This window comes from Podarcis filfolensis (assembly GCF_964270895.1).
Source record: "Podarcis filfolensis genome assembly, chromosome: 11".
Taxonomy (NCBI): domain Eukaryota; kingdom Metazoa; phylum Chordata; class Lepidosauria; order Squamata; family Lacertidae; genus Podarcis; species Podarcis filfolensis.
Window position 1 is genome coordinate 132,716 of NC_139613.1, and position 23,898 is coordinate 156,613.

At 55.6% G+C, this 23,898-nt stretch overlaps 1 protein-coding gene across 8 annotated transcripts in view; it reads right to left on the reverse strand.

Moving 5' to 3' along the window:
* The window catches only part of TPM2 (tropomyosin 2), a 28,854-nt gene extending 7,221 nt beyond the window's left edge, over positions 1-21,633 (reverse strand). For 2 of the 8 annotated variants that reach the window (XM_083575891.1, XM_083575892.1), the window contains exons 1-3: positions 20,818-21,092; positions 20,301-20,426; positions 786-919 (exon numbers count right to left, since the gene is read on the reverse strand). In XM_083575891.1, coding sequence (XP_083432017.1) covers positions 786-919; positions 20,301-20,426; positions 20,818-20,931 — 374 coding nt within the window. In that variant the 5' untranslated portion in view covers positions 20,932-21,092. Of the gene's footprint in view, positions 1-785; positions 920-13,992; positions 14,638-20,300; positions 20,427-20,817 lie in introns of those variants that run through there. The other 6 variants (XM_083575895.1, XM_083575894.1, XM_083575893.1 and 3 more) reach the window with 5 other exon arrangements.
* Between the last annotated feature and the right edge of the window lie 2,265 nt (positions 21,634-23,898).

Consider the following 23,898-nt stretch of genomic DNA (forward strand, 5'->3'; position numbering starts at 1 on the left):
CAGCAGCTCATCCAAGACAGGCTCTCGCCTCACCCTCCCTGCCCAACACCCCACACACAGAGGTAAGCAAAGGGGCAGCCTGCATGGGAATGGTCCTCTGAGTACCCCACTGAAGTCTCCTCTTAAAGGCTCTGAGGGGGCAGCCCTCCCTGCCCAGAGCAGTGGCCAACCTCGCAGGGAGGGCCAGGCCACACAAGGGCACCTCAAGGGTCTCCATCATGGCACAAGCCAGCATCTCCCTTGGAAAGGGAGCTGGGAATGGGCTTCTCTCCCGGCTGCCCTCCCTGCCTTGGAAAACCCGAAGCCACAGCCAAGAGGCCAAAAAGACTGCAGCCCCTCAGCAGCCGGGCTCCCCTCTCCCTCTGGCCAGAGCTGGCAGAACCGCTCTCCTGTGGACTCTGACACAGAGACCCCCCTGCCAGTGGGGGAGGGTCTCCCAGTGGATCTCCTCCTGACTGGACTCTGGGCAGATCCAGAATGGCAGCAGGAGAGTTGAGAGGAGGAGCATGAAGCACTTGAGCCATAGCCTTCCTGCCTTTGAAACCTCTCCTAATCATATCCAGATAAGGGATGAGTCGAGAACAGCACTTCCTGCATCAGAAGGAGGTAGGTCTGGATGACCTCTGAGGTGCCTCCCGACTCGACACTTTGGCTGTTCTCTGCCTCATTTCACATTCCCATATTCCGATCTTCATCAGAGGACCTTCTTTGCCCCGGGGCCTTTCAAGCCCACCCAAAGTGGCCCCAAGGCAGCTGTGGAGAGCTCAAGCAGGCCCCTCGCCCACCTCTCGCTCTCGTCAGCCATCTTCTCCGTCTCCTCCAGCTTTTGCAGGGCGGTGGCCAGGCGCTCTTGGGCTCGGTCCAGCTCCTCCTCCACCAGCTGGATGCGGCGGTTGAGAGAGGCCACATCGGACTCAGCCTGGAAGGAAGGAAGGAAGGAAGGAAGGAAGGAAGGAAGGAAGAGGGTGCAGAGGTCAGGCACAGGCACAGCCCTGCTCCACAGCCCAGCCCCCCCCCCTTCCAGGCAAGCGCTGCCCTCACCATGCCGCCCAACCACAGCCCCATAGGGCAGCCCACTCCCACCTCACAGCCCTTCCCACCATAGCTGTCAACTTTCAGATTTGAAAATAAGGGAACAGCAGCCTCGAAAGTAAGGGATCAGTAGCCTCCCCTGTCCCGGGGACAGTCTACAGGGTATCTAACAATCCGGGATAGCAGCGGGAAATGGCGCTGGAATAAGGGAATGTCCCGCAAAAAAAGGGAAGGTTGACAGCTATGCTTCCTACCCCACAGATGCCAAAACACGACCCGAGGAAAGCAAAGGCCATTCCAGGCACAGGAGAAGCTGTGCCCACTTGGTGGATCCAGCCAGTCACTGGTGGGCAGCCAGGCAGGGTGGGTGCCAGGCAGGAGTCTGTCCCTGGGGCTGACAGTCTGCCCCTGAGCTCCAGCCCCTTCCCTCTCCCTGCTTGACCCCAGTCAAGGCCCAGCCAACTCAGAAGCCAAAAGGGGCCTTGAGCCACCACCAGCCCCCCACCTGACTCCACAGATCACACACAAAGCCTTAGACCCCTTTCCCATCCCAGTCTTGGGCATGCCAGAGCCTCACACTCTTCCCCATTGCTGGCCCTTTGGGGAGCCCCAGCATCTTTCCCCAAATCTCAGCTCCTCTGCTCTCCCCCCCCGGCTCACCAAGCCCAACGCCCCTCAACTCAGCCCCCATGACCTTGCCTCACTTCTCCTCGCCTTGCTCTTGCACATGTGTGTCCCCCCCCCCCGAGGCATGGGGGGCAGTTTCCCTTTTGAAACTCCCACTGGTCTCCTCTTGGCCTCACTTCCAGGAATCAGGAAAGGTTTCCACTTTCTTAAATTTAGCTGATTGCAGGTTCTGGGAGCTTGCAAGTGGGGTGTTTGCAAGGATTGCAGGAGGTGGCGGAAGAGAGTGATCTTCTGTGAGAGTGATCTTGTGTCTTTGGCATGAAGGCTGCTTGCTTGTCTGAGCTGCTTGCCGGCTTGAGGGTGCGGCAGAGTGCTCTGCTGAGCACATGATCCTGAGTGGGAGGCACTACTGCTGAGAGGAAGCCGGGCTGAAGGAGGAAGTGAGTTGGGAAGGAGATAGCAGCCGGCAGCAATCACAGTTTCACTGGTTGCCACTTCTGGGAGTTTGTGCACAGAATCCCTGGCCAGGACACTGAGTGGGGGAGGCCCCAAGTCCTGTCTCACGGTGTGCATAGGACCAAGGGGCATGGAAGGTGAGGGAGCTCCTGCCATGACCTGCCACGCCTGCGCCATGTCGGTCTTCCTACCGGCGAATGTGCAAAAGTGCAAACTGGTTGCCTTACTGGATGAGAAGGTCCAGCAACTTGAGGCCTGCCTAAGCACACTTCGAGGTACAGGAACACATGCAGGTTTCTCGACAGAGCTGAGCGGATGTGATAGAACAAGACTGGTGGGATGCCCCTACAGAGGAGGCAGATCGCCCATTGCAAGAGATGAACCCCTGGAGGAATGTAGCACGCAGAAGTGGGACTGTCAGGAGCCGTGCTGGGTCATTGGGGCTGCAAAATCGCTTTCAGCCCAGACACCAATTCTGGGCCACAGGAGCTGGGACAGCAACTGCTGACCTCAGAATACACCAAGATGACTGTGAAAGGTACAGAACAAAGAATGATTCCCGCTACCCCCCAAAGGGGGAAGAGATAGGAGGAGATGGGTTTGGAGAAAACATTTTCCGTTCTTGACCTGGGACTCAGCTAGATTGGTAAAGAAATGTGTTTTATATGCGATATAGCAATGGGACACCAGATGGCGCTGTGGAGTCAAGTCTTTCCCAAACGGATTTCCTTGGATGAGTTTACAACACATTTAACTGAAACGTCTGGATCCAGCCCTAGCCCCTCCGGATCCAAGGCTGCTGATTGTGGATGAGTATGCTGATAACCCACTTGCTACCTTGCAAGGAAATGATCTCAGACAAAGGGAACTGCTGTCTGGAGAAGGCAAGTTGAGAGGAAGGAGTAGGAAGTACTCAAACCATAAGGTTCCTGCCTTTGTAATCTATCCCAATAATATCCAGATAAGCTCCAATAGACAAGAGGGTGAGACTCAAGAGCAGCAGTGGGAGACCTTAGAACACTTCAAGGAGGCTTTGGAAGGCAGAGTGCATAGAGCAATTGCTGCCCCTCCCAAGAAGAGAAAGAGATGAGTGGTGGTAACAGGGGACTCCCTACTGAGGGGGACAGAGGCAGAATTATGCAGTGGAAACAGGATGGCCCAGGAGGTGTGCCCTCTTCCAGATGAAAAGATTCATGATGTGACAGAGAAGTTGCCAAGTCTTATGAAGCCCACTGACCGCTACCCCTTCCTTCCGATTCATGTGGGTACAAATAATACTGCCACACACAGCCTGCAACATATAGCATGGGACTATGAGACTCTGGGCAGGAAGCTGAATAACATTGGAGCACAGGTGGTCTTTTCATCACTCCTTCAACAGGAGTTGAAGGCCACTGCCCAGGAAGAGAGGAAAATACTGGAGATAAACCACTGGCTGCACAGGTGGTGTCATCAGGAAGGGTTTGGCTTCTTGGATCATGATCTTCACTTCATTGAGGAATGACTTCTGGCAAGAGATGGGCTGCACCTCACAGCGGTTGGCAAGAATGCCTTTGCTATGAGTCTCGTGAACCTGATCAGGAGAGCTTTAAACTAGATCTTGAGCAGGAGGGAGACAACATGACAGAGAACAGAAGAACACATGGTACTGGAGATAATAGCTTCAGTGATGCACAGAAAACTGAGGTGGTACTCCAGAAACCCACTAAATAATAATAATAATAATAATTTTTATTTATATCCCGCCCTCCCCAGCCGAAGCCGGGCTCAGAGTGGCTAACGGGCAAGAAATCACAAGAAAGAAGCAGCTGGAGGAATGACTCGTGGTTTCAGTTGTCTCTACACAAATGCACAGAGTATGGGAAACAAGCAAGACGAATTGGACCTTTTATACAGGATGGCAAATATGACCTGGTAGGCATTACTGAGACTGGGTGGGATAAGACTCATGACTAGAATGTAGGAATTGAGGGGTATAACCTGTTCAAAAGGAATAGACTAAACAGGAAGGGAGGAGGAGGACCATCATATGTAAAGAATGTGTATACCTGTGAAGAAAACCATGACCTGGAGCATGGAAAGCAGATTGAGAGTATATGGATAAAAATTGTAGGAGAGAAACACAACAGGGACCTTACTGTGGGGGTCTGCTATAGACCGCCAAGCCAGACTGAAGACTTGGGTGATGCCTTACTAGAGCAGATTACCAAACATTAAAAAATGAGAGATATAAACATGGGGGACTTCAACTTCCCCATATCTGTTGGAACTCAGACTCTGCCAAAAATGTAAGGTCCAACGAATTCCTCCATTGTCTCAATGACAATTTCATTTCTCAGAAGGTGGAAGAAGCAAAAAGGGGATCATCTATCTTGGACCTGGTCCTCACCACTAGGGAGGAACTGATCAATGAAGTGGAAGTGCTTGGAAACTTGGGAGGAAGTGATCATGTCCACCTGGGTTTCGTGATACAAGGGAAAGCTGCCTGTAGTCAGACATGCACTCTGGACTTTAAGAAGGCCACTTTCAAAAAGCTTAAAGAGCTACTGGGTGAGATCCCAAAGAGTCCAAGATGGATGGGAGTTTCTTAAAAGTGAAACGCTGAAGACAAAAATGCAGACAATTCCAGCAAGAAAGAAAACTGGGAGGCATTTAAGGAAACCGGTGTGGCTGCATAAGGAGCTCACAGATGAGCTGAGATTTAAGGGCATGTATAAGAAATGGAAGAAAGGGGAAATCACAAAGGAAGAGTATACACAAGTAGCCAACAGTTGCAGGGTGAAGGTCAGGCAGGCTAAAGCTCAGAATGAGCTCATGCTTACAAGAAGGTTAAAAATAATAAAAAGATTTATTCAGCTATGTTTGAAGCAAGAGGAAGAACAAGCAAGTGGTATGTCCTCTGTGTGGAGAAGACGGAGAAACTCTCTTTTTTTTAAAAAAAATAATTTTTATTAACTGGCCAATCACATCAAATTAAATCACATCACATAGATTCCAAATTACAAAGCCAAATTTTTAAATTTTGTTGGGGGAACCCATACTTCAAGATCCAAAGGGGGATTCAGATCATCTTCTTATTACTGCGTTAATGTCCAAATCAGTCCCAATCAGTCCAAACAAAATTCATAATTCTATTCAGTCTTATCTTGGTGTTTCCACATCATATCTTGTTCATATAATTTCTATTTTTCCTTTACGATCTCTTCTGTTAGTCTCCTTAAGCTGATAAGCAAAATAATAATCCTGTGTGGATTTCCCGTTCCTCCACTAAGTCCAGATGGTTTCCATATATCTCCTTCGTAGATAACATCGGAAGACGGAGAAACTCTCCTGGGTGACAAAGAAAAGGCAGAGCTTGTTGTTGTTGTTTAGTCGTTTAGTCGTGTCCGACTCTTCGTGACCCCATGGACCAGAGAACGCCAGGCACCTCTGTCCTCCACTGCCTCCCGCAGTTTGGTCAAACTCATGCTGGTAACCTCGAAAACACTATCCAACCATCTCGTCCTCTGTCATCCCCTTCTCCTTGTGCCCTCCATCTTTCCCAACATCAGGGTCTTCTCCAGGGAGTCTTCTCTTCTCATGAGGTGGCCAAAGTACTGGAGCCTCAGCTTCACAATCTGTCCTTCCAGTGAGCACTCAGGGCTGATTTCCTTCAGAATGGAGAGGTTTGATCTTCTTGCAGTCCATGGGACTCTCAAGAGTCTCCTCCAGCGCCATAATTCAAAAGCATCAATTCTTCGGCGATCAGCCTTCTTTATGGTCCAGCTCTCACTTCCATACATCACTACTGGGAAAACCATAGCTTTAACTATACGAACCTTTGTTGGCAAGGTGATGTCTCTACTTCTCAAGATGCTGTCTAGGCCTGTCATTGCCCTTCTCCCAAGAAGCAGGCGTCGTTTAATTTCGTGACTGCTGTCACCATCTGCAGTGATCATGGAGCCCAAGAAAGTAAAATCTCTCACTGCCTCCATTTCTTCCCCTTCTATTTGCCAGGAGGTGATGGGACCAGTGGCCATGATCTTCGTTTTTTTGATGTTGAGCTTCAGACCATATTTTGCGCTCTCCTCTTTCACCCTCATTAAAAGGTTCTTTAATTCCTCCTCACTTTCTGCCATCAAGGTTGTGTCATCTGCATATCTGAGGTTGTTGATATTTCTTCCGGCAATCTTAATTCCGGCTAGGGATTCATCCAGCCCAGCCTTTCGCATGATGAATTCTGCATATAAGTTAAATAAGCAGGGAGACAAAATACAGCCTTGTCGTACTCCTTTTCCAATTTTGAACCAATCAGTTGTTCCATATCCAGTTCTAACTGTAGCTTCTTGTCCCACATAGAGATTTCTCAGGAGACAGATGAGGTGATCAGGCACTCCCATTTCTTTAATAACTTGCCATAGTTTGCCGTGGTCGACACAGTCAAAGGCTTTTGCATAGTCAATGAAGCAGAAGTAGATGTCTTTCTGGAACTCTCTAGCTTTCTCCATAATCCAGCGCATGTTTGCAATTTGGTCTCTGGTTCCTCTGCCTCTTCTAAATCCAGCTTGCACTTCTGGGAGTTCTCGGTCCACATACTGCTTGAGCCTTCCTTGTAGAATTTTAAGCATAACCTTGCTAGCGTGTGAAATGAGTGCAATTGTGCGGTAGTTGGAGCATTCTTTGGCACTGCCCTTCTTTGGGATTGGGATGTAGACTGATCTTCTCCAATCTTTTGGCCACTGCTGAGTTTTCCAAACTTGCTGGCATATTGAGTGTAGCACCTTAACAACATCATCTTTTAAATTTTTAAATAGTTCAGCTGGAATACCATCACTTCCACTGGCCTTGTTATTTGCAGTGCTTTCTAAGGCCCATTTGACTTCACTCTCCAGGATGTCTGGCTCAAGGTCAGCAACTACACTACCTGGGGTATACGAGACATCCATTTCTTTCTGGTATAATTCCTCTGTGTATTCTTGCCACCTCTTCTTGATGTCTTCTGCTTCTGTTAGGTCCTTACCACTTTTGTCCTTTATTATGGAAATCTTTGTACGAAATGTTCCTTTCATATCTCTAATTTTCTTGAACAGATCTCTGGTTCTTCCCATTCTATTGCTTTCCTCTATTTCTTTGCATTGCTCGTTTAAGGTCTTCTTGTCTCTCCTTGCTATTCTTTGGAAATCTGCATTCAATTTCCTGTATCTTTCACTATCTCCCTCGCATTTTGCTTGCCTTCTCTCCCCCGCTATTTGTAAGGCCTCATTGGACAGCCACTTTGCTTTCTTGCATTTCCTTTTCATTGGGATGGTTTTCGTTGCTGCCTCCTGTATAATGTTACGAGCCTCCATCCATAGTTCTTCAGGCACTCTGTCCACCAAATCTAAATCCTTAAACCTGTTCCTCACTTCCAGTGTGTATTCATAAGGGATTTGACTTAGATTGTATCTTACCGGCCCAGCTCAACACCAATTTTGCCTCTGTCTTCACCCAAAAGAAAACTGATGCCCAACCTGGCGATAACAGAATAAATGATGTAAGAAGGGAGCTGCAGCCCAAGATAGGAAATGAGGTAGTAAGGGAACACCTAGCTACTTTAAATGAATTCAAATCTCCAGGGCCTGATAAGCTGAATCCAAGAGTACTAAAGGAGCTTGCGGGCGTAATCTCAGAGACTATGTCTATGATCTTTGAGAATTCTTAGAGGACAGGTGAGGTCCCTGCAGACTTGATCTGGGCCAATGTTGTCCCCATCTTCAAAAATGGTGAAAGATAAGAACCAGGTAACTACCGACTGGTGAATTTGACATCAAGACCAGGAAAATTCCGAGAACAGATAATTCAATAGTCCGTCTGTGAGCACTTAGTAATTACAGCATTCTTTTCTAAGACCCAGCATGGGTTTCTCAAAAGTAAGTAATGCTTGATGAATCCCATTTCTTTTCTTTTTTTAATGGAGTTGCAAGCTTGGTGAATCAGGGGAAGGCTGTAGACTTAGTGTATCTTGATTTCAGTAAGGCTTTCAACAAAGTCTCGGATGATATTTTTGAAAGGAAGCTTGTAAAATATGGGTTGAACAAGGTAACTGTTAGGTGGATTTGTAGCTGGTTGACTGACTGAGCCCAAAGAGGACTCCTTAATGGATCTTCGTCATCCTGGAAAAAAGTGACAAGGGGGGTGTCACAGGGTTCTGTCCTGGGCCCGCTGGCGTCCAACATCTATAAATGACTTAGATGAAGGGGTTGAGGGGATGCTCATCCAATTTGCAGATGACACCAAACGGAGGGGTGGCCAATGCCACAGAAGACAGAAGCAAGATTCAAAATGAGCACAACAGCTTGGAGAATTTGGCACAAGCTAACAAAGTGAATTTCAACAGGGACAAGTGTAAGGTTCTGCACTTAAGCAGGAAGAACCAGATGCACACATATAAGATGAGGAACATCTGGCTTACTAGTAGGACATGTGAAAAAGATCCAGGGGTCTTAGGACCACAAGCTTAACATGAGTCAACAGTGTGATGCAGCAGCAAAATGACTAATACTGTTCCAGGCTGCATCAACAGAAGTATAGCATCCCAGTCAAGGGTGGGAGAAGTCCCATTCCATTATGCCTTGGTCAGACCACACCTGGAATACTGTGTCCAGTTCTGGGCATCATAATGTAAGAAGGATATTGACGAGCTGGAACATGTGCAGAGGAGGGTGACTAAGATGATCAGGGGTCTGGAAACCTTGTGGGGAACCGTTGAAGGAACTGGTTGTGCTTAGCCTGCAAAGAGGAGACAGAGAGCCATCTTCCAATATCTGAAGAGCTGACACATGAAAGATGAAGAAGAAGAGTTTTGGATTTGATATCCCGCCTTTCACTCCCTTTAAGGAGTCTCAAAGCGGCTCACATTCTCCTTCCCCTTCCTCCCCCACAACAAACACTCTGTGAGGTGAGCGGGGCTGAGAGACTTCAGAGAAGTGTGACTGGCCCAAGGTCACCCAGAAGCTGCAGGTGGAGGAGCGGAGACGCGAACCCGGTTCACCAGATTACGAGACTACCGCTCTTAACCACTACACCGCACTGGCTCTCAGATGGAGCAGGTTTGTTTTCTTCTGCTCCAAGGGCTAGGACTCAAACCAATGGCTTCAAGTTACAAGAAAGGAGATTCCAACTAAACACCAGGAATAACATTCTGACAGTAAGACTGTAGAACGGTCTCCCTTGGGAAGTTAGACGGCCATCTGTCATGGATTCTTTAGCTGAGATTCCTGCATGGCAGGGGCTGGACTAGATGACCCTTGGGGTCCCTTCTATCTCTCTGATTCCATGATTCTCCCTGGTGATCCTGTTTGTGCTCTTTAGTCCCTTCCTGCTTGGGCTGTTCAAGGGGCATGAGGGAAGAGACAGGGGCTCTGCCCGCAGAAGGTCTCCCGTCACTTCCCAGGAAGGTTCCTTCCCAGCTCTGGCTTGCAGCAGCTCCCCCAGGCTCCCCCCTGCCCAGGCGCTTTCCCTTCTGCTTCCTCTCCCTAGCGCTGGCCCAGCTTGTGCAATATCGCCCCCTCCCTTCCCCAACTCCCCCCTCCTTCCATCTCCTGCACTTAAGACTGAACATCGGCAGGCCGAGACTTGTAGGCTTATAACTTCATCATGCATTAGGCACTTTAAAGCACGACTGGGGGTGGGCAGGGCAGGGGGGGCGCTCTCCCTCTCAGCAGCACAGAAAAGAGAAAAGAACGTCCTCCTTCTGCAAACTGTGGAACTCCCCACCCCAACTTGGATGGTTTGAAGAGAGAATTAGACCAATCCATGGAGGAGGAGGAAGCCGCTCTCAGTGTCTCCTAGCCAGGATGGCTCTGCTCTGCCTCTACGGTCAGAGGCAGCAATGTCCCCGAATCCCCGTTGCTGGACCCCACAGGAGGGGAGAGGGCTCTTGCCCCCAAATCCTGCTGGAGAGCTTCCATAATGGGCAGCTATTTACCCTCTGTGAGAAGAGGGTGCTGCATGGGGCCTTGGCCTGATTCAGCAGGCTCTTCCCAGGTGACGCTCCTGAGACACACACCCCGCCCAGGTCCCCAGCCTACACAAGAGGAGTGCCAGGCCACCTGCAAGGTGACATCACATCCCAACTTTTGTGTGGTGAAAGCTGGTGCCACCTCTGTGCAGCCCAGGACAGGGCAAAGAGCAGCACAGGCAGCTCCTGGGAAGCTGCCCCACCCAGACAGGATAGCTGTTGGGCCGCAGCAGCCCATCTGGGGGTCCAGGGCAGCAGCAGCAGGAGGAGCATGTGGGGTGGGAAAGGGAGGCAGCCCAGCAGGGAGGGGGGAGGAGCAGGAGCAGGATGGGTGCTTTGCCTGCCTGCGCTGGAGTGACTAAAGCGGCAGGAATGCCTCCAGAGCAGATTCGCTCCCAAAAAGGAGATGGACGGGAGCTGCTCAGGGGGTGGGGGGTGGATTTCCTGTTTATTGCAGCTGCAAAGCATGGGGGTGGGATTCCCCCTCACTCCCCATCCATGCTCTGGCTGAAGGGAAGGGAGGAGCCAGCGGAGGCAGGGCTCCTCCCCCACCTCCTCCCTCCCCCCACTCCCTCAGCCCCTCCCTCCCCCCACATTCCAGCCAAGGGAGGTGCTTTCTGCTGCTGGTTCAGGCCCAGGGCTGAGCCGGGATCAGCAAAGGGGGCACAGCAGCCACAGAGCAGAGAGGGTCAGGAAGCAGCCTTCCCCCAAGACCCTTGGAGAGCTGGGCCCAGGGAAGGAAGAGGCAAAGAGGCAGCCGGCAGCAGAGGAGGCCGGAAGGGCTTTCGGGGGCACAGGACCAAGGAGGAGGGGGAAGCCCAGCTTCTGGGATGCTCACCTGGAGGAGGACTCCTGAGATCAGAAAAGGAAGCCTCCACGCCCGCCCCCCCCCCGCTTCCCCATGGCAATATAAAAATGCCTAGCTAATGTAGCTCTGCATCAGGTGGTTGGACTAGATGACCCTTGTGGTCATCTCTCCAGTTCTCTGATTGCATTCTTGTACTGGTAGGGCAAGGTATACTGCCTCTGGATAGGGAGGCTCTAGTCTGAGCTAGCAGGGTCAGCCATCCTGAATCCTGCAACAACTGTCTTTATGGGCCAGGCTAAAGGTTCCAGCAGAGGCAGGCTTGCCCCTCCACCTGCCACCCAGAGTCCACACAGCAGTGCACAGTTAGCTGCGGAACTCACTGCCACAAGACACACCACCAGCCACAAAGGAATTAGGCAACGAATGGAGCCAGGAACGGCCAGACTGAAAGGAGCATAGGAAGCTGCCTTCTATGGCCACTGGTCCATCTGCCTCTGTATTGTCTACACTGACTGGCAGCAGCTCTCCAGGGTTTCAGGCAGGGGACATTCTCAGCCCTACCTGGAGATGCTACCAGGAATTCAAGCCAGGACCTTCTGCAGTAACCAGGGCCAGCTCAAAACATTGTGGTGCCTCAGGCAAGCGGGGAAGGAGGGGGCATGAAGATCTAAATTAGCAACAAGGAGAGGGGGAGAATGATCTGCTGCCCGAGATGGTCACCTCACCTTGCCTCAAGGGAGGGCCGGCCCTGGCACTAACCACAGGGCTCTTAAGACAGGAGGCTGCACACAAGAAGCAGCGGGAGGCTTCTGAGTACCAGAACAGCCGTAAGGCAAGACCTGCACTTTCCTGAACAACTTGTTGGCTGCCTCGACCTGCAGAACTGGCCCTTTTACAGGTGCCCCATAAAGTGCCCCAGCACTCTGGAACTCCCTGCCTATTGACATCCGGCATGCACCTTCCCCGTATTATTTTTGGTGCCTTCTTAAAATATTTTTGCTAGCCTAGTCCTATTCGTTCACTGCTGATTCTAACCATTTTTCAGTGTTTAATTGCCGGTTTTTATTGATAGTGTTAATATGTCTTATGGTTGGACAGTGTTCTCAAAGCTACCAACACGAGTTTGACCAAACTGCGGGAGGCAGTGGAAGACAGGAGTGCCTGGCATACTCTGGTCCAGGGGGAGATGAAGAGGCGGACACGACTAAAGGACTAAACAACAACAATACGTCTTACAAACCACTTAGATGTTTTGTTAGAATCAAGTCGTATATAAATTTCATAAACTAAACAGAATTTAAATTAGAACAAATTGTTTGGCTGTTGGTAGAGCTAAGGGATCCGTCTCTGATGGCTGACCAGGGCTCCAGCCTGAAACTCTGGGCAGCTGCTGTTGCTCAGTGCAGACACCCCCAAACCAGGCAAGCCAGGTGAGCTTCCTATGGGGACACAAAGCTGTTTGGGGGGTCAAGGCTGTTGGGCCTTTGCAGCCCAACTAAGCCAGGCAGCCTTCCCGCTCCATGCCTCACCCCACGGAGACACGGGGGGGGGAGCCTGGCCCTGGGGCTAAGTCCCCCACCCCAACTACCACCCCACTTCTCTTTCCACCACACAACCAGCTTTGCCTTGGGAACAGCCCACCGGTGGGATTACTCAAGATCCTTGGGGGAGGGGTGCACAAGGAAGGCCCTCTCACCCACCCAGAGGGCCAGAAACTGGAGGGAAGGAAGCCCTCCAGAAGGACCTCTCTGGCTTGGGAGCGCCTGCTCCTTCCCTGCACTGCAGAAAATGCTCTCACAGCTCTGCAAAAAACCAGACGGTCCCCTCCTCATATTTGCACCCTTCCCCTAGGTGTACGGTGCAGTAGATAATCTGATTCCACCTGGTCTCAGGGAACAGCCAAGGGACTGGAGGGGGGCACCAGCTGGGGCTGGCCAGGAAGGCACCCGCAGGACTCCTGCCAGCCTCCAGTCAATTATTTACTGGGCTGCTTCAGTTCCAAGAGCCTGCAAAGAGGAGGGGTCAGGAATACAGGGACAGACACACACCGCCTCAGTACTGCACCCTCATTATTGTCTTCCTCTTGGAGGCAAGACCACTTTCAAGCCCCCCCCCCCGCCAGGCATGTCCCACACCCCAACCGTCCGAGCCCCCCACAGAATGATGTCACAGGCAGTAGCAGGCCCTGGCCAAAGGGGGGTGTCAAGCTGACCCAAATCCTGTCCCCCAACCCATCCTGGCTGCCTAGCAGCTCCCCACCCCCAACTCTTGCCCAGCCAGCGCTCTCCCTGCAATGCGCAGCGCACCCTCTTCTCTCAGGTAGGTCCGCACCTGGCTCAGCAGGAACCTCCATCTCAGGCACAGCTGAAATGGCACCAGGATCCCACCTTGCCCTCTTTGACTACTAGAGAGATGCTCCTGGGAAGGGGCGCGAGTACCAGAGTGAGGATTCAGGGGCAGGAACCCCAGGAGGAGGAGGCGCTGCAAAGAGGTCCCTGGGCAGCGTGCCAACCTCGCACCCTCCGCTCCCCCATCTGGGAAACGGGCACAAGGGCGTCCCCTGCCAGGAGTGGCTGGAAGGGGAGCTCGAAGAGCTTCGCGCGCCTCGCACATGCTGTTCGCTAGAGAGCAGAGCCCCTGGCGGACACCCCGTCCTCTGGGACCCCCCCAGCACCCTCCAGAAGGACCCCTCTCCCGAGGGTACCCATGTGGCCCGCGGGCGACGAGGCCACGCCCCTGCCGCCTTCGGCCGGGAAAGGAGCGCGGAGGAAGCGGCGCCTCCCCGGATCCAGGTGGGCCGGGCGGCTCTGCGCTGGGCGGAGCGCGAGAGAACGAGGCAGGCAGGATGCAGGCGGATGCCTGGCGAGTCCCCCGACGGGAAGCCCCGCCCGGGTGGAACCGGCCCTCTGCACATGCTCGGGAACCCCGCCCTTCCCAGGCGCCGCTTCCTTGGGTCGCCCCGGGGAGAGCCCAGCGCCGGGTGCCCCGCCAGCCCCCCACAAGCCTTCAGAGAAAAGGTCGCCCCGGGGCTGGCGAGGCCGTCGGCGCTCCGGCCGAGCCCTTCCGGGGGGCGAAGCGGACCCTCTCTCACCCGCTCGCGGGCCTGGCGCTCGGCGTCCACTTCCCGCTGGAGGTGCTCGGCGCGCTCCTCGGCCTCGTCGGCCACTTGCTGCAGCGTCTGGATCTTCTTCTTGACCGCCTCGATGGAGCTGCTCCCGGCCATCTTCCCGGGCGGAGGCGCGGAGGGGCGGGCGGAGGCTGGAGCCCGTCGGGGGGCTGGATCGGGGGCGGCGGCGGCGGGCTGGCGGGGCTCCTGGCCCGGGCTCTGGCTGGCGCTCGGTCGCTCCGTCTGCTCGCCTACCCGCCCAGCAGGAAGAAGCGCTCAGGATGCGGGGCGAGGCGGCCTTCCGCGCCCCGCCTCCTCCTCCTCCTCCTGCTGCCGGCTCTGCCCATCGCGCGCCTCCTCCAACGCGCTGGCCCGGCCTCGCTCTTAAAGAGCCCGCGGCGGAGGCAGGGCGGGGGCTGGCGCTGTCCGTCGGGGGTCGCGGCGCCGTCGAAAGCGAGGCAGCGCGCGCTAGGCGGGCCGGACTCAGGCCCGGCCATTGCAGCCTCCTGGCAAGCGGGGGCCCCGGACTCCCCGACGCTTCCTCCCGGGGCAGCGTGCCAAGTGTCGGTGCCCCGGGAAGAGCCTCGCTCGCCCGCCCGGCGGCTTCATGCGGTGGCCTTGGGGAAGACTCCGCTGCGCCCCCTTCTGGGCTCGCTTTGTCCCACAGGGCTGATCCGGTGGCCACTTGGCTGGAGGACTGAGAAGAGCACCAAGCCAAGCGGGGACTTTCGGATCTCCCTGCTGCTGTGACTCCGCCGAATGACAACTCGATCCACTGCCACTTGACTGAACCGAGTCTCGCCATCAGACGGGGTCAGCTGCTGGTTGCTGCAAAGGCACAAGAATGAAGGCCACATCTGCTGCTCCAAGGCTGCTCTCCTGTAAAGCTGAGCCATCAGTAGGGATCTATGTTGAAAGAGATTCTTCGAGGGACACTCTGCATGTGCTTTGGGGCATTTTGTCCTTGGAGCTGCAGGATATTCGGTTGTGATCTTACTTTCTTGCAACATGGCACTCAAAGCAGCAGCAGCAGCAGCCCCCACGTGGCTGCTCCAGGGACTCACCAGTCCAGGCGCTGGCCAGGCCTCCTTGGCTTCAGTAAGGTGGTTGCCTCCTGGGCATACCTGGCACCCTGTGTATGCTCAGAAGCCCGTGGGCCAGACCTGTGAATCACAAATGGGCAGAGGGCTGGTGGAAGAAGAGTGTCCCCAATCAGGGCCCCTGGGATTTCTCTGCACCTTTTTAAGCTGCCTTTATCCCATTCATCACAGAGTGTTTAGACGACACCACTGCACAGCAAGGGGGAATAAAATTCTGCTTAAGAACCTGAGAAGAGCCTACTGGATCAGGCCAGTGGCCTGTCTAGTCCAGCATCCTCTTCTCACAGTGGCCAACCAGATGCCCTAATGGGAAACCCAATAGCACTTTCCCCTCTTCTGGTTTCCAGCGATTCACATTCAAAAACATTACTGCCTCACACTGTACAAGCAGAGCAGAGCCATCTTGGCCTGGAGCCTTTATAGCCTTACCCTCCATGAATTTGTCCAATCCCCATCTAAAACCATCCAAGTTGGTGACCATCACTACTACTTGCAGTGGCCGACTTTGGGGTCTCAAATTTCAACAGCATCCTGTGCAACCCCGAAATTTGGTTTCCTTGCCTCTTTCCATCCCGAGGCTCCACGCCCAACTGGTTGCACTTCCCTAAATCCACCTCTGACTTCTTGTGGGAGTGAGTTCCATAGGTTAACTGTGCACTGTGTGAAAAAGTCCTTTCTTTGATCTATCCTGAATCTGCCAACATTCAGCTTCATTGGATGTCCAGGAGGTCTAGTGTTGAGAGGGAGAAAAGCTTTTCTCTTGCCACTTTCTCCATGACTTCTATCATGTCGCCTCTTCCTTGCCTTTTTTCTAAACTAAAAAGTCCCAAACGCTGCCACTTTCCTCCATCCCCACGACCATTTCAGTTGTCCTTTTCTGAACCAGATCTGAAGTCCTTTGCCCAGTTCTGGGCTCCTCCACTTTGCCGTAGATAAACTGGAATGGTTTCAGAGGAAGGTGAGAAAGATGCTCAAGGAGTGTGGGAAACTAGTCCAGGTTGGAGGAACTGAGCCTGCTTTCCCTGGAGAAGAGGAGAGCTGAGAGCCTTCTTCCGCTTCCTCATCGTCTTTGCTGAAGGGCTGTCATTAGACAGAAAAAGGCAGGGAGTTCTTTTTTGCTGCTGTCCCAGGTGGCAGGATGAGATCCACCTGGCTTACATTACAGGAAGGCCTCTTTATTGATGGTAGGGGCAGTTTGAGCACTTCCTGCTCCCTGGAGGGTGAGCCTCTCCGTCCCAAGTGGTCGTCTTCAAGCAGGATCCAGACATCCATCTGTTTTCTTTTTGAGGTAGGGGCTCTAGCACTGAGTTTCCTCCACTGAGCAGGGGGCTGGACTAGATGGCCACCGAGACCCCTTCCAGCAGGGAGAGCACAGCCAATGTGGCTGGTAGCTAAGCACCTGCCACCTTTCGGCATGATAGGGCCCCTCCGAAACAAGTCCCAGCATGTGAGTGCGTGCGTGCTGGGGAGGGGGTGTCACAACACTCTATGGCAAGCTGGATGTGCTCATACATTTCCCATGGGTTTCTGCTTCCTGGTCTCTTGAAATACTAGGTTGCTGCTTGCTGCATTGGGGCACAATTCCTTCTCTCTGCCTTCTGCTGAGTCAGACCACTTGGGCCATCTAGGTCAGTAGTGTCTGCACAGGCAGGCAGCGGCTGTTCCAGATTTCAGAAACAGAGTGTCTCCCAGCCTTGCCTGGAGTTGCTGCCATTGGAGTTGAACATGGGACCTCCTCATGCAAGGCAGACGCTCCTCCACTCAGCTGTGTCCTGTCTGTTTCTATTTTATATCATTAAAGCTGCTTGAATAGTGTTGGGTTTTCAGGTTTTATCTTCTTTTACTATTTCCTTGCACAGCTCCCGGAGTCTGATAGTTCTTGAATGTCTAATGTTTTAATTGAATTAATTATGTTGAGATTCCTTCATTGCAGGGGGATAGGCTGGATGACCCTTGGGACCCCCTCCAACAGTTCTGTGACTCTAATTAGAAAATGAGATGCTCATAAATTCAAAAAATGGCTCTGGGTGCCAGTAGCCATCTGTGGCCACTGACTTACTTTCTGTTCCAGAGGACCAAGGAGGCTTGCACGACTCCCTAGTCCAGGGCTGGTGCTTGGCAGAACTGCAGGAGCACTTGCCCCCCTCCCTCCCCAGGCCAGCCTCTAGGGAGCCCCACTCCTGCCTTCAGCTGTGAGGGTGCCAGAAGCAACTCCCTTCAGGCCGTGCCTGTGCTATAGCCATTGTGTGACATGGCAGCCTCCTGCTGCGCAAAGAGAAACACCAGCTCCCTAAGGCAGAAATGCATGTTGGGAAGAGTCTTGGGGTCCAAGGGTGGGCTGAGCCAATCCTGCTCTCAGGAGAGCAAACCTGAAGCCCAACCTTTGCTGACACTTAGAAACACCCTCAGGTCCACATCCTCTCCCAGGGACACCGCGTGGCTCTTCTTTGGCCACCCGCTTTGAGGCCGGAACTCAGAGGTCAGGGTTTCTTCCTGTCCCTCTAGGTCTAGGATGTCCCTCCCCACGCAACCACCCTTGCCAAGTTTCCTCCTGGGGAGGCTGTGAGGCCAAAAGTATCTGTCTCACACGGCCAGGGAAAGATGCAACTGGCCTGTGACATTTATGATCATAGTCCCTTCTGAATGGGGCAAGTTGAGCCCCCTGGACCAGTGAATTTGGGGCCACCTCCCCTTTTGCCTCCTCTGAGCACATCTGCACTGTGCTTTCACCCTGGTACATTCTCAGGCTTCAGTTCCTCTCTTTCCATTCAGGAGGAAAGAACACCCCATGGTTTGTCCCCATTCCCATCATTTCCTGCTCTGATGCTACACAGGCGCACCTACATGCTTCCATTCAAGGACCTCCACCTCTCGGGCACTTGCCTTGTCTCCTCCAGCCCACTCAGGCCCCTGAGCAGCCACCTGTGCTGCCCCCCCCCCCACTGCTTTCTCCTTCCCCGGGGCCTGACCTACCTCCCCTCTTGCTCAGCCTGCCCTCCTCCTGCATCCAGTGGCAGCTTCCCCAGAGGCTGGCCTGGGGGAGGCCAGATGACCACCTGGGCTCTGCCCCCCCCCATGACCAGCCCTTTGAAGTGGCATCAGTCAGCATGTGTGTGCTGGACTCGTGGAAATGGGGGGACCTGAAAGGCGAGGCTGAGGAATGGTGCCAGGCCAGCTAGCCTGTTTCCAAGCCAGAATTTCTGCCTTGGTCTTGGTGCCCCCAAACGGACCTGGAGCCATTGCAAAGCAGTCCGGTGTTCCCTTCCAAGTGCAAGCGCAGGAAATGGCGGGGGGGGGGGGGGAGACGACGACTTCTCAAGGCAAAGTCACCTTTACATAAGGACTCAAATGCACACACGCTTCCGGGATGGGGAGGCATTTATTTCCCACATAGGGTTGCGAAAAATGTCCTCCATTGGCAGGACATACAAACATGGGGCAGCCCCGGCCTGCCTGCCAGAGCCCAGCTGCACTGGGGAGAAAACCTGCATCTGCCTTGTTCTGGACGGGCCGCGAGAGGAAAAGGGGGACCTGCCTCCGAGTGGGGCAGAGCCAGGGCGGCTGCGCTCCTACATCCCCGCAGTTGCCCTGCGCCAGTCAGCCCCCCCCCCGCCCTCTAGCCAGTCTCCTCCTCTGGGCTCGGGGAATGGCCAAATATGAGCAAAGGCGGCGGAGGCTGGGACGGGCGGGATGCTGAGCCAGCTGCGCAAGACCGAGCGCAGAGGCTGGGCAGCCCAGCAGCCATGAGGAATCGTAGATTCAAAGGATTGAGAAGTTGGAAGGCACCCAAAGGGCCATCTAGTCCATCCCCCTGCAATGCAGGAATCGCGGCCCTGGTGGAGGCGGGGGTGCCCCTTGGAGGAGTCGCCCGCAGCCTCCCGGTCCTGCGCCCAAGCGACTGGCTTCGAGGCTCATCTGCGCCCTGCAGCAAGCTAGGAGAGCGGCCCTCGTGCCAACCTGCGGGAACTAAGGGGCATCATCCAGCCATGGGCCCCTGTGCACTGTGGCCTGGGGGGGGCAGCAGGTAGACCGTGTCCCCCCCCCCCAGGCCTCCCGGGGCTAAGAGTGGCAAGCCTCTGGACCAGGCTGCGTCGCCAGCCTCCCGCCTCTGGGTTAAGCCTCTGGAGGAAGGAGCAGGCGGGAGCCTATTAGCACCCCGATTAGCACCGCCTCGCCTGGCATCTGTCTGGCTCGAGCCCTCCGCGAGGAGGAGTCTGCAGACGGGCTCTGCCTGGAGGGGTCATATCTGCTGGCAGTGCCCACTGGCACTCGAGGAGCAGCCAGGGCGGCCTCTGCTCCTGGACTGGCCCGGCATGATGGGCGCAAAGACAACCGCAAGGCAGGCTGCGCGTGTGGGCACCGATCTTCCCCGGCCAAGAAGGGGCTTTTCCGCGGGCCGGAAACACCGGGCAGGTGTTGGCAGAGTGCCCGAGCTGTGCGCGGACCAAGCCGAGCAAGCAGCCAGGAGGCCGCCCGGAGAAGCCCGGTCCGAGCACGAGGGGACCCGCCCCGCGCTCCCGCTTCGCTCCAGCCGCGCAGGTTGCGCCCCCTCCTCGCCCGCCCGTTCGCCCTCCCGCTGTTGGCGGCGGGTCCGGGCTGGCGGCGCTCCAGGCGGCGAGTCCCTTTTAGGCGCTCCTTAAGACCCCCTGATCGCCTTTCACCCGGGCCTCGAGCCTGGCTCGGGCAAGGAGCATTTATTTATAGGGTGTCAAATGCCCTCGAAGGAGGCCGAGCCAGTGGCGGGTCCCCCGAGCGGGCTCCTCTTTAAAGCCCTCGCAGCTGTCGCTCCCTGGAGCTCGGCCTGGCCGGAGGAGCACGCCGTGTCACCACCTCCCGCGCCAAGAGCCCCTTCCTGGCCCCGGGGAGACCCTCGGCTAACGAGCGCCCAGGAATGCCTTGACAACTTGATGGGCGGCGCGGGTGCCAAGGCCCGCGCCCGGAGCCTCCCCTGCCCGCCCGCCCCGTCTTAATGGCCCAGTGACGGCTCAATTCATGCTCGGGGAGGGAGGGAGGGGGGAGGCCCCACTGGCGGGCAGCTGCTCGGGGCTTAACCAGCCCGGAATACCTGGAGGGGCCCCGTCCCCTATGCCCTTGCTCCTCGGCGCCACCCACCCTGGCCCGGGCAGGATTGGCCCTCCGAGGGCATGCCTGCGCCTTCCCTGGCCGCCCCTCCGCCCCGCGAGCCGGACTTACGTCGCCGGCCTTCTTCTCGGCCAGCTCCAGCTTCTCCTGGGCCTCCTTGACGGCCTCCGAGTACTTGTCCACTTCATCCTCCGTCCCCTTCAGCTTCTTCTGCAGCCCCTGCTGCTCCTCCTCCAGCTGCGGGGGGTCGGGGAGAGAGAGAGGGGAGCGTCAGCGGGAGGCCGATGCGCTGCTGCTCGCTCCTACCCGGCGGGAAAGGGGGTGCCCGGGGTAAGGAAGGAGCGTGGGGGGGGGGCAGGAGGGCATCCCTGCACTCAGAATTATCTGGGGTGGGGAGTCTCCAGAGATGGGAGCCCAGCGGTGGGAGTTGGGAGGGCATCTGCCTGACTTAGTCTGGGCAGCTGGAAGCGGATTCACAGCTAGTGGGTGGGGGTCTTCTTGCCTGGCAAAGTGTCCACCCAGATCAACTGTCGGGGATGGAGGGGGCTAGTGAGGTGTGGTTCCTCCTGGGGTCTGCCCTTCTGGGGAGTGGGCGCCAAGAGGCCTGTGGGGCTGGGCGGGCGGGCACCTGCTTGCAGCGGTCCTCGGCCTGCTTCTTGTCGGCCTCCGCTTGCTCCGCTCGGTCGATGGCGTTCTCCTTGTCGAGTTTGAGCATCTGCATCTTCTTCTTGATGGCTTCCATGGCTGCGGCTGGAGAGGCGTCGGGACCCGACGGGAAGGACGGTCGGAGGCGCTCAAGCGGGCGAGAGCGAGAAGGAAAGGCGAGCGGAGCCGCGAGCGGTGGATACTGGCTGCGCGCCCCGAGCGGCTCGCGCTGCCTAAAAGCCGGGGAGGGGCCGGGCCCTCCCCCACAGGCCGAGCAGCACCTTTTAGGGACAAGCTGGCAGGGACGGGACCGGCCGACGAGCCTCGACGGGCGGGAGCGGGGAGCGGAAGGCGGGGACGCGGGCAGCCGGCCAAGCAGGCAGGCAGGCAGGCAGGCGCGGAGACGGGACGCCCCCAGCCCATCGCCGCTGGCCAGCCAGCCTGACGGCACGCGGCCCGGCACCTCTCCCCCTCCCTCGAGCAGGAGCCTCCCCGCTACCCCTTTCAGCTCGCTCCGTCCAGCTATCCATCCCTCTAGCCTTGGATCTGTTGCTATAGTAACCGCCCCATCCCGGAGGCTGCCCGCCTAGCCCGCCCGCGCCCCGCCAGGGCCACTGAGGCACCGGTCCGGGCCTTCGACCCTTCTGCAGGGTCGCCCCATGGCCAGGAGGCCCCCCAGGCGAAGGCAGGCCCCGAGTGGCCCCCCTTCCGCTTGGGCAGGCGAGGCGGGGGTCGCCAGGCCAAAGACAGCTGCCGCCCGGCCAGCCGCTTCCCCCACCCCGGAGTCTCCCAGCAGGCCGCGGGACAAGGGGAGCTGGAGGACGCTCCCAATTTGGGAAGCGGCGCCACATATTTCCTCCCTTTCAGGGACTATTTTGGGCTTTCTCTCTCACGGACTTGCTCTGGGAACAGAGGGTGTTCCCTTCGCGCAGCGCTCCCCATAGTCAGGCAGATGCTGGAGGGCTATGGGGCGGGCGAGGGTCCGAAGCTGTGGGGCTTTTGCTTGGGCTGCGCTGGAGTCCCAAGTCAGCCGCAAGCCTCCCTGTGGCCGGAGCCTTGCAGTCTCCAAGGCAGGAGGCTCTGCAAGCGCCCAGCGGGCCTGGAATGGCCGCTGCCTCTTGAAATCTCCCCATTCCTGCCCCACTCCGTGTCTTCCCTTCTGAGCAGCGGTGACCTCCAGCAGCAGACACTGGCCGGCCCCTAGCAGACAGGAGCAGGTGGGCCTCTTGGCGGGGCTTCAGCCGGGCCTTCCTGGGCTTGCGCTGTGCAGGAGTCGAGATGCAAAGGCGCTCCTCGCACCAGGTGAGGCAAGTCCTCCTGCTCCCGGTTGGATCTGCAGCACACTTGGCCCACCCCCGCCCGGACAGGAAGCCTCTTGCCTTGCTCCTCATCCCCCAACTTGTGGGCAGGGATGTGCATCGCTCGGGATCTTTCTCTAAGCTAGAGATTTCCAGTCTGTGTCACCACCCCCTCTCCAAATCATCTTGCTTCTGAGGTCCTGCTGCTCCAAAATAGCCCTCATTTTCATTAGGATTTGTGTGCATCCCAAACATCAGTGTTGCTTCCTCCCAGGTCTCCTAGTCCTATCTTCCCAATTGCCAGGTACCAAGAGGGTTGGGAATTTGGGGGGAAAGAACCTGCTAGACCAGGCCCATCCAGTCCAGCCTCACAGCGGCCAGCCAGTTGCCTGCGGGAGTCCACAAGCAGGGCCTGAGCTCAAGAGTAGCCCTCTCCCCGCCCTGAGTGACTGGCATTCAGAAGCATTACTGCCTCTGACCACGGTGGCAGAACATAGCCATTGTGGCTAGTAGCCCCTCCTAGCCTTCTCCTGTATTTGTGGGTTTTCTACAGATGAATCATGCTTTGCCATTACTTCTGTGTCACAACAGCGCAGTCCTAGCTTTGGCACCAGAAGCCACGCAGTGGGACAGGACTGGCACCAAGCAGTAGAGCCAGAAGCACCATGAGGCTGGAAGGCGGCTCATCCTTAGGATCATCAGAAATCCTGAGGGACCTCTTGCAGGTGGCCCAATGGGGTGGCCAGGACAGGAGCCGGATGATGCAAGACGGGATCCTGGAAGCAGCAGTAGTTGCTGCCCCCTACACTTAAAACCCTGCCTGCGCCAACACATCCTGTGAGCTGCAAAGGCTGCTGGGCCTTGGTGCTCAGCTCTTCCTCGCCAGGTGCTGAGGTTGTGTGTAATGCCAGCCTCCTGCCACCCAACCCATTCCCTGTAAGAGGAGGGGAGCAAGCAGGTGCCAGGACTGACAAATGCCCCACAGAAAGGGGGGGCACAGTGCTGAAGGGTCAGGAAGACAGTGCCTGAGCAGCTTACAGAGGGAAGCTGACAATGTGGGAAGCCAGAAAGGGGGTCTTGTCAGGGGGCTGAGCCTGGCGTTATGGAAACTCCTCTAAGGGGGTATAAAGCCCAGGCACTGTGGGGTGAATTAGCTGCCAGCCCAAGAGGAAGCGGCTTTGGAGGCTGTACTGGGACCCCCCATCCCAGCAGGCAATGGGGTTTCCTTCTGTGGGAGACAAACACATATTCTCGACAGTAAGTTGAGGGGCAAAGGATCACAGAGCCACCTTGCTAGACAGACTCGTTGCTGGGCAGAGAGCTCTGTGCAATGCCATCTCCCTTGTTTGCAGCCGCGAGAAGAAACAAGAGAGCCCTTCTGCTTCCAGTCACTCTCACACTTCTCTGCTTCCCCGTGTCTTCGAGGCAGACAGATGTCTGTTGGTGGCCTCCCTGAGCACAGACTCCAGGTTTGTAATCAACGATGTATTTTGTAGCCTAGAAGTGTTTTACCTGCATAGTTTTACTGTGATCCAACGCAAGACTGTTAAGTAAGTAAACACCATTTTTAAGCTGACTTTATAAATTGTTGCCTAGTTCTTTGTTAAGAGGGGCAGCCAGCTAACCTTCATTAGCTGGGATTGCTCAGAAAAGATAAGGCTTGGCAGCCTAGTTTCAAGCATCTGTTTTGCTGCCACACGTGGGAGACTGGAGGGATAAATTGTAATTAATATATCCCCTCCTAACCATCAATAACCCATCCCACA